Source organism: Lingula anatina, chromosome 6 (assembly GCF_051362555.1).
Source record: "Lingula anatina isolate TDL-2025a chromosome 6, LinAna3.0, whole genome shotgun sequence".
Lineage (NCBI taxonomy): Eukaryota > Metazoa > Brachiopoda > Lingulata > Lingulida > Lingulidae > Lingula > Lingula anatina.
The window spans coordinates 1,409,544-1,420,877 of record NC_141772.1 but is presented as its reverse complement, the minus strand read 5'-3'; the positions used below and the strand labels follow the sequence as shown (position 1 = coordinate 1,420,877).

The 11,334-nt window shown below is 34.6% G+C and overlaps 1 protein-coding gene across 1 annotated transcript; it reads right to left on the bottom strand.

The window, feature by feature from the left end:
- Window positions 1-2,343: 2,343 nt before the first annotated feature.
- On the bottom strand, window positions 2,344-10,117 carry LOC147760967 (uncharacterized). The gene is made up of 4 exons (XM_087015093.1): window positions 10,112-10,117; window positions 9,526-9,673; window positions 8,862-8,951; window positions 2,344-4,211 (listed from the first exon to the last, which is right to left on the bottom strand). Exons 1-4 carry the CDS (start codon window positions 10,115-10,117, stop codon window positions 2,827-2,829), a joined length of 1,629 nt encoding a protein of 542 aa, XP_086871219.1. The 3' UTR covers window positions 2,344-2,826.
- Between the last annotated feature and the right edge of the window lie 1,217 nt (window positions 10,118-11,334).

The following is an 11,334-nucleotide window of genomic DNA, read 5'->3' as shown; positions in this document are numbered from 1 at the left end:
TTAACAAATACTATTTGCCGTTAATTTTTTTATCGATACGAGCTCATGTAATAAAAATCGCTAAGAAACCAAAAAGGCACTTTCACTCCATAGCCTGTGCTCAATACATCATCAGCACAGTGACAATTACTTACCTGGAAGCGAAAAGTGTACATACAGGTAGATATACATAATAGTATGACATCAACAACTTTTTTGAAATAAAAATATACGCTCACTTCAGTCTGATTTTGGCTAACACATATTCTTAAGAAACCATATTTAATCTAAATAGTTCTGACACGCAAAGTAATATAGAACTTCTTTACCGTACATTTTTTTTACCAACACACTAAAATTTTCACACACTGCCATTGGTCGAGTTTAAGCCTTCATTAAAATATTCATAATTCATCATAATTCATATGTTCATTTAAACACCGTGTTAATGTTTTTTTAAATATAACAATAATAATAATAAAAGGCATGTAAATAAGATAGAGTAATGAAAAAAGTTAAAACCAATCCCAAACAACATTTCCTGTACATATCACAGTTAAGGTGCCCTCGTATATTAATTACATCATCTGTATCCTTATGCTGCCCTTCCCTTGGCAAAATGTTGTATGAACAGGTAAGATAAATGTCAAACTTATAAGATATATACAAACTTCTGATCATGGTTGAATTAAAAAAAAACATATTGAAATTATAAGATATAATAAAAATATCAATATCGACATGCTATTTCATATTTATATAAAGTGTATGTAAATACATTTACTTTTTACCTGTTTAAAGTAGCCCAATATCGTTCCATACAGGTAATAAAAGAGGCACAGACTGAGTATGATTCACACAATATGCAGGTAGTATTATCCCTCAAGTTAGGCTCAGTAAATAGACCCGAAAATAGACTGACTTTTAGTATGATTATACATTGTAAATAAGGTTAAATTTCCGCGAATAATACGTTATCCTTTATACATGTGGGTGCGTTTGAACAATACTATTTAAGGATTGATGCACTTAAAAAACGGATATAACTGATAAAAAAGCACATATGCATGAAATGAAAAAAATACGGATCTAAGACAGCCAATGTTACATGAACTGTCACTTCTAAACCCCAAAGTGGATATCATGCCGAATTGCAGTAATCGACTGCACATTTCATATACCTCATTTTCGATAATCCATTGAATCATTTTTAGTTGTTTCACTTTTTCACCACATTAAAGCAACTTGGAAACCTTCTGACAAAACTTGTTTTACCATTAGTCGAGTTAAAGCCTCTATTTAAATACCCATAATTCATCCATCAGTATGCATGCTCATTTACACGCTGGATTAACATTTTTGTGAATAATAATAATAATAATAATAATGATGATGATGATGATGATAGCATACAAGTATGTATGATAGAGCAATAAAAATAAGATAAGTTCGTTAGGAACCGTAGTCCGTTTCCCGTTACTTTGTACAGGTGACATTTGTCCAATTATTCTAACTCCAATACCCCCAACTAACAACTAACCTTTACTTATCATATGGGAACCCAGACTTTCTTTCCTAGGACTACACGCCGCCTTTCCCCTACCAAAATATTGTATATACAGGTATGAATTATGTCAAACGTTTTAAGATATAAACCATATTTTGTGACTAATGATAATAAAAACATATTAATATTATAAGATAAAATAAAATAAAAATATCGACTTGCAGTTTCATATTTATATACAGTGTATGTAAATACATTTACTTTTTACCTGTTTAAGGTTTAAGCCCAGTATCTTCCCATACATGTAATAAAGGAGGCACATACTGCGTATAATTCACACAATATGCAGGTAGTATATTCCCTCAAATCAAGCTCAGTAAATAGACCCGAACATAGACTGACTTTCAGTATGATTATACATTGTAAATAAGGTTAAATTTCCGCGAATAATACGTTATCCTTTATACATGTGGGTGCGTTTGAACAATACTATTTAAGGATTAATGTACTTAAAAAACGGATATAACTGATAAAAAAGCACATATGAATGAAATGAAAAAATACGGATTTAAGACAGCCAATGTTACATGAACTGTCACTTCTAAACCCCAAAGTGGATATCATGCCGAATTGCAGTAATCAACTGCACATTTCATATACCTCATTTTCGATAATCCATTGAATCAATTTTAGTTGTTTCACTTTTTCACCACATTAAAATAACTTAGAAACCTTCTGACAAAACTTGTTTTACCATTAGTCGAGTTAAAGCCTCTATTTAAATACCCATAATTCATCCATCAGTATGCATGCTCATTTACACACTGGATTAACATTTTTGTTAAATTTAATAATAATAATAATAATAATAATAATAATAATAATAATGCTAGCATACATGTATATATAATAGTGCAATAAAAATAGGATAAAACCAATTCCAAGCAACACTTACTGTTCTCATCACAGTGAAGTTGCCTTCGTCTATTATATTTATGTACGCATGTATGTCACTTATAAATCTCACCACTAACAAGGGACATCATGCTGAACACAGTTATCAACCAATTTCAGGCACCTCAATTTATAATCCATTGAACTATTTTAAGATATATCACTTTCACTTTTTTCATTTCAATAAAACAACGTTTTTAAAAATATACCTTCTGACAAAACTCGTTTTTCTTTTCAGAATTTTATGTCAACGAAGTCTATATGTACGTATTGCTGCCAAAAACTACATCATTATTGGTAATATGAGTATTAAATAAAGTCTAAATTTAACCATAATTATGGTATGGTCTACACATTTTACCATGTTGTTTTATGGTTCAACCATGTCACTCACATTCCATTCCCTCCTCTATTCTTGCCAGTTTGATGTTAAAACATTCAAAAATTGGCCAAATGGGTGACATCAAAGTAGAATGATAAGAGGTCTTTGCCACCACCATTCCCACTGGATGAGGGCTTTTATGTCTATCTGGTCCCTTTAACAGGAATACTGCAGCGCCAGAGTCTCCCTCGTCAGAAAACACGCAGTCAACACCACGCACCTCGACCACATTTCGAAATTCTTTTTCAAGATATGTAAATGTACCACCTGGTTGCTCCTTCTTAAATTTTATAGTTTTTGTTTGGAAAGCAGTGCCTCCTTCAAAACTGACACAACCACGGGTGAGACCAGTCCTACCACATTTGTACACAACTACATTGGGGCTTAAAACTGTATTGGTTTCATTGTTCATTGGTTCAATGCATTCCGCATTGTTAAAGGACAATTCATCTTCACTAAGATTAAGATTTTGCAATGTTTCAGGCGTTAACCCTGCTGGTACAGCATGGATATCTCTATGCTTGACTTCGATAAGAGCTGCATCAATGCCATATTCTTTACCATTATATTCAAAATTGTCAAAGTAAACTTTTTTGACTACACCACACACTTTGCTTTTGGCTTTAGATGCAATATCTTGCTTGTTGTAGTTGTTTGTCCTTACATCTGCATCAGACGGTTGGCAGACCTCAGCCTCTATGGCAGGTGGTGGGATGCCTAATACATGGGAGCATGTGAGGAAACATGGTGTCCCCTCATGTTGTACGAACATTCCCAAGGTACCCGTAAAACTCGATTTTGTCAGTCCAACACTGCATCCCATCCTCAATGGGTTACAGTAAAATGTAGTATTTTGGCCAAAGTGCACATTTTGTGGGGTTTGTGGGCTACTATTATGCATGGACAAGGAAACAAATCCTTCGCGTACATCTACTGGAATACCTTCAATTAACTTTGGAAACAGGGAATCACCCAATGGGACCACACCTTTTGCGCGACAATATAATACTATACATGGTTTACATGTTATTTCACCTCCTTGCGCTTTAACAGGAGATGCCGAAATTATTGTCAGATTTCTGTGGTTTTTAAAAAGATGTTCTGAAGACTTTTGTATGGCCTGTCCAATTTCAATAGATGTTCTGGGTGGAATCGGGTTGTCTTCAGCTGCTTTTGAAAAGAAGGCCTTCTGGGCTTCCATATCTGGCAGGTCCCATGAATAGTAATTAACAGCAAATCCATCATGTTCTGCCATCTTATCTTCACAGAATTCTATGCTCACTAGCACTGCAATGAATGGTGGATGCTGTCCATTTGCTTTGTATGCTGGGAAAACGGTCATAACCCCAGGTTTCCGTGGAAATGAATAGCAAGCCGTTTCAATGGCATCTACAAAAACAAAACAAAAATAAATAAATACAATCGTTAATGGCTCATTATAGCTACTAAGCTGAGCTTTTCCACAGTGAAAAACGCTATTGTGAAAAATGTCCAAAAATGAAAAACCATACAAGTCGAATTAAGACTAGCATCCGTGAACCTTTAATGGGCCACCGGCAGTGTAACTATTAGCCCGACAGCACTTTGGCAGTATTTCAACACAATCTTGCCAAGTTGACCAACACCTTTACGACCGTCGTCTGTAGACGAGGAATATATTGTAACTTGCCCGGTGTGAACGGAATTGTAGTCCTAGTAATGCAAGTCCTGGGAATGCAAATCCTTGGTCTAGCTTTTCTAGGAACGGATGTCCTAGAACATACGTTACTAGGAATTAACGTCCGTGGGACATCAGTTTACAAGGAATGTAAGTCCCATTGCAAGGAATGCAAGTCCGGATGGGACCTGTTTTCCTGATATATACGAGGACATTATGTCCGATTTGACTTTTATCTCGCACTTAAATATATGTTACATATAATTAATAATAATATATATGTATTAAAGTGACCTTTGCCGTTACCTTTATTATTTTGATGTTCACAAACTGAATGAAAAAACAAAAATTAATACTGAAAAATAACACAAATAAGAAGTTGTTATAAATTTATTTTCATTTAAGTAGGCCCATTCATTTGTCAGATAAATTTTCAAATTCGAGCCGCTGACTGCACCTTAAAGGGTGCATCCTCCTTCTATTTGCAAGATGTACGCTCCAGTTTGTGATATTCCTTTTATTACATAAGGCCCTAGCCAGGGATCTTCCTGCTTTCCACCTTTTCTGTCTGATCTTCTTAGATTGTGTTTTAGAACCTTTGTACCTAAGGTAAAAACCTGTGTAATAGATTTAATTATGATAAGCCTTTTTGACATAATTGATAATAATTTAATTAAAATTAAAAGCGCAAAAAGTGGGCTAAAGATGAACACCAGCAAGACAAAGGTGATGTTTGGACCACTAACCACCCCTTGCACAGTGAAGGTCAACACCAAAGAGATAGAAGCAGTAGAGGAGTATATATAACTTGGGCAACGGTTCAGCCTTAGTGACCGAACACTGGAGAAAGAAATCCAACGAAGGATAAAAGCAGGATGGGCAGCATATGGGAAGCACAATGACATCTTCAAGAGCAACCTTCCTACCTGCCTGAAAAAGAAAGTGTTCAATGCTTGTGTGCTGCCGGCAATCACCTATGGTTCAGAGACCTGGACACTGGATGCCTCCATGGAACACAAGCTACAAGTAGCTCAGAGAAAGGTGGAAAGGATTATGTTGAACATCAGTCCAAGAGAGCGGAAAACGAATGCATGGTTACGTACTGCTCACAGTTAAAGAAATGAAATGGAGGTGGGCAGGACATGTCAAAAGAATGAAGGACAGTAGGTGGACAATCAGGCTTACAGAGTGGACCCCAAGGTATGGACAAAGAAAAAGAGGAAGGCCGGTCAAACGATGGAGGGATGAATTAGATGACTACTGGAAGTCTTAGAAGAAGAAACCTTGGCCAAACTGGAAATCTGAGGCTCAGGATAGGAAACAATGGAAAAAGGATGCTGAGGCCTTTGTCCAACAGTGGAACACTATAGGCTCTAAATGATGATAAATGATGATGATGAATTAAAATTTATAAAAATGGAAATTGAGCAAAAAATAAGCATACATAACCTCAGGCAAACGGTGTACTTATAACGGTCGTAATATGTGAAAGAAAAGTTTTATTGGTAATGTATATACATATATTAAAAAGAAAATAAACGCAGTGATCACTCACTGAAATGTATTACCTCATTTGTAGAATGGCGAGCATCATATCTCTTTTTTTTTTTTCTTTTTTTTTGCTCTTGTTGTGCCTTTCTTATATTTTCAGTGCTGCCTCTCCCACTGTCTTGTTCATAGTGTCCACCCCTTTTTCCCAGCGAGCAAATTATGTTGTTTTAACGTTGAAACAACGTTGAACAATAACGTTGAGAACACATTGGATAAACGTTGGATTTGAAAGTTGTGTCAACCTCAGATAACAATGTTATATCAATCCCACCCAGCGGGAAATTAGGGGATAATAACTCTTCGTGTGATAGCTATATTTCACAATAAAAACATTGTGAACAACTCAAAAAACGGCAGTTATAGCTATTATTCTGATGTCTGAGCTTGTCTTCAGATCACGTGACCTCCATCGATAGCTCTACTCAGTTATAATCTCTTAAGAGATTTTAACAAAAAGCCAAACTTTTTACAAAAAAAAAACACAGGGACTAACTTTAAATGTAAAAATGGATTCATTAACCATAATTAAGTATGGGGAAATTGCTGTTTACTCCAGGAAAATTCATTTTTTGGCCAAAACAAAGAGTTATTATCCCTTTAAGTTAAAATTTCCAAGGTTTATATATATATATATATATATATATATATATATATATATATATATATATATATATATAATAAAAAGAACAAAAGAACAGCAACTTTTTTTGCCCTGAACGGTTTCTTTCTCTCTTCAGGGGGTTTTGTTTATTTGTTACTAGGTGATATCATAAAGGCTAAAATGTGACGTCTGTAACAATGGGTGTTTAATTGTTACTTTTACCAATGAGACAGATGTGTATTACAAAACAACAGACACAAAACAATATCTCCCTTTTAACTCGTGTCATCCCAGACACATTAAGCACAACATACCATACAATCTAGCTCGAAGACTATGCACAATTGTCTCAAATGAAACCATATTAAAACAAAGGCTCAAAGAGCTGGAAGGATTCCTATTAAGGAGACAATACCCAAGACAACTGATACAAAATGGGATTAAAAAGGCAAAACAGATACCGAAGAACGACCTGAGGACCACCAAAGACAAAATTAAAAAGAAAGCCATACCATACATATCAACATATAATCCAAAAAATCCGGAAGTACACAATGTCATATTTGGAAACTTACCTTTGGTAAAACAAGATGACAAAATGAATGAGATACTAACCGAAATGCAGATTATAAAGAGTAAGAGACAAAGTCCATCATTAAAGCAAATTTTAACAAAAGCAAAATTTGAGAACAATTCCAGGACAAATGTGGAAACCTCAACAATACGAGTACAGAAATGTGAGGTACCCAGGTGTGGCACCTGCCCACTAATTAAAGAGGGGAGCCATCTAACATTTAAAAATGGACTTACTTTTAGAATTAAACACCCATTCACCTGCACTAGCTCAAGTTTAATTTATGTTTTAACTTGCAGTGGATGCGGTGAGAACTATATAGGACAAACTGGAGACACTCTCCGACATAGAATGACCGTTCACAGACAACAAATAAGACAACCTAAATATCAGTGCACGTCTGTGAGTGGGCATATTAGGGAATGCCCTATGAACAAAAACAAGGACTTCACGGTATTCCCATTTTATAAATTCACTAGGGAAACAACCCAAACAGAAATGGAAATGAAAGAAAATCTATTCATTAATAAGTATAAACCTACATTGAATAGATAAAAGCATTGGTAAAAGTAACAATTAAACACCCATTGTTACAGACGTCACATTTTAGCCTTTATGACATCACCTAGTAACAAATAAACAAAACCCCCTGAAGAAAGAAAGAAACCGGTCGGGGCAAAAATAGTTGCTGTTCTTTTGTTCTTTTTTTCTTTTATTTATATATAATATTACTCGAACAGGAAAAAACGTTTTTACTTTTAATATATATATATATATATATATATATATATATATATATATATATATATATATATATATATATATATATAACAAAGTCACAGTCACCTCACCCTGTCTATCGAACTCCATCACATTTACAGCAACTTATTCATCCTAGCTGACCTTGCAAGGAATTAAGTTTATTGGAATGTATTTCTGAATAACAAGTTAAGAAAATTCACTAGTTAACTAAAGACATAAAACAACTATCAATTTTACTTTAAAACCATTTTGTTATTATATTGATAAATTTAGTTACAGTATTGATTAACAAAGTATCACGTTTTCAATAATTAATATTTTAAATCATAATCCATAACTGCAAGGTTGTGTCATTGACCAAAATACAACGTTGAGTCAACGTCACATTATGACGGTGTTTCGACGTGGCTGGATCAACGTTGTTTTACTTTGAATTTAGGTAGATCAACGGCAATTCAACGTATCAACCTGTTTTCAACATTGATCCAACGCAACTATGCCTGCTGGGTTTTCCACTTCTTTTTGACAATCAGAAACAGTCGGCACATTTATGCCACTTGGCCCTGGCACTTCCTTACCCTCTTCTCCATCACTTATGCACACATCTGTTGTTGGTAGCTCAGGTTCTCTAGAGCCAAAATAAATTTTAATTCTATGTACAGTTACCCTTTCCTTAAATTTTATTTATTATATCCATCCGAGATAACCTATAATAAAAAGACGACACTGTTCAATATTACTTACATCATTGAAAAAAATATGTGGATATAATCTTTAACAAAACGCCAAATAATTCAATATTTATGGTGAAGAAAATTAAAAATTCCTCTTTATCTCCCAAACATCAGATAAAAAGGGGAAAACCGAGTCGATGCATGGATGGACGTATTATACGCAAAGACAACATCCCCCAAAACTTCGTCCCAGTGGTGATCATCCTGGTATACTTTAACAGCATGTCCTTCATGGTTTGGTTAAAACGTTCTGGAAAAAAGGATAAATCATAAAATTCATCCAATACATAAATGTTATAGAAGAACATTCACTCATCTCACCAAACTGAAAACTTGTATAGAAGGCATGATAAAGTATGTACCTGTATTATATAAAATGGCCAATCTAACCCTTACCTAAATTGTGGGCTAAAATAAGTGACAATATATGGCATTACAAACATGTATAAAATGTGTTTATTAAAGAATATCAATAAAACATACCAGTGGGACCATTGCATTGAGGATGGTAAGCTGTGGTTCTCTTGTGTTTAATTTTGAGGGATGTGGTTATGGAATGTAACCAATTGTTGTTAAACTCCCTTCCCTGGTCAGTTCACATTTCCTTGGGAAATCCTAAGCCGAAAAAAAAACACTTGATCATGATTGTTCAGTTAACAACTCACTCTGTATGAGATTTTGCGGATATATTACTTTATAATGACATATGACATGAAGTAAGTATTATTTTAGTTAATTATATAAATCAATAACTTACACATATAATGGTGCAATCAATCGATGTTTATGAATCAATCTTAATATGCCTAAAATGCGACACTTACGTAAAAACAGTTCCAAAAGAAAACTGGCCACACCTGTCGCCTCCTTACTGGGCAATGCGCGTGCCTGGGCCAGTTTGCTATAATAGCACATAACAGTGCATGCATATGCATTGCCCGTTTTGGTCTGAGGCATGGGTTCAATGCCAATCTATAAAAATTAAAAAAACAATATTTCATTTTTGATTTAACTCTAAATTTGTAGAATTTAATTGTTTAAATAACTGCAAAATTAAAGACATCTGATTTCCAAATCTTAAGATTTATATCTTTAAAAGGTATAGTGATAAAAATATGATTTTTTCTATATCAATGTTACTGATAAAAATGACTAGATTATTAGATGAATAGGTATGTCTTGTTTACCATCCTCCACGCCTCAGGCTTATGCACGGCTATGGGGTTAAGCGGTGGACAGCCGTTTTTTTTTTTTTTTTTTTTTTTTTTTTTCTTTTTTTTTTTTTTTTTTTTTTGTTTGTTTGTTCACTCGTTGACATATGTCACATTTTTAGAGGAATTTTTTAATATCGTCAACTATGTTGGGCCAAAAAAAAACTTTTCTCAACTTTGACAAGAGTTTTGCCCCAACCTTCATGACCACCTAAATTTTAAACAAAGTAATTGAAAGTAATCGCTTTTGATACACACTTAAATATTTTCAGTGTCAGGAATAAACGATAAAAAACAAAGAATTTGATTTTGTGGTAACTGATATTTTTAATCAATAATTAAAATAAATATTTACCAATGGGGGATGCATGAAGTGTTTCCAAAACTTTCTCTACTTCCTCTCCGTCCCTTACGACTATTCGCCAAAGTTGATCATCATGACCATCACCAGAACTGCATTGTCCTTCATCCGAGACGCTTTCACTTTCCTCTTATTTACTTTATAAAATAGCTTGCCATGTTCAATCGGAAATGATTATTACACTATTATATATATTAATAAATTAAAATTAATGACAGAACCTTTCTTCTGTAAGTAAAGTTTGACTGAGAAAAGCAATAATAAGTATTTGTCCTCGGACCCAAAATCCTAGAGGGAGTGGTCCCCCAGACCTAAAATCCCTTAAATTGTAGTCCCCCGGACCTTAAATACCAGAGATTGTAGTCCCCCGGACACTTATTCCGGGAGCATAGGTCTGACGGACTTACATTACTGGGAATGAATGTCTGTGTGTAAGCTAATATTGGAAATGATTTGTATTTTGAACATCATGAAAATTAACTGTAATTGAAAGCTTACTTTATAATTCGACTTGCTAGTTCTTCGAATTACTCTTTCTGTGTCGGTGTTGTGCCTATCGGATGTGTGCCCTCTTGAAGGTATTAAAATATAACATCTATGTTGGGTCTAGTACGGGTGCTGTTCGTCCCTTACATGTCCAAAGTCAAGTGAGGGTATGGTATAAGAAAATGAGCGTATTTATAGAAGTGCAAGAAAGCGCGTGACATATGTAACCAGTCAAAACCATCTGACGTAGCAAAGTAAAATGACCAGCAAACATGACAAAGACATAAAAATCACGCAAATTCTAAAAGCGCAAACTCAGTCTTAAAGGGATTCGAACTCCCTTCAGATTACTCTAAGATTCTGTTCAAGGTGTACATTGTTGTACTGCCTAACCCCTACGCCAGAGAGACTGGCATAGAGACAACTGGCAAACCGACGATTTTACGGAGTAATTATATATGCTCACTAAGGCATACTAGTCACGTCACTGGCCTTTACCTCGTAGTGATATAAAAGGACGGACATAAAATAAGGGCAGACCTCCATTTCGCTGACTAATGTAAACGGAATGCAGG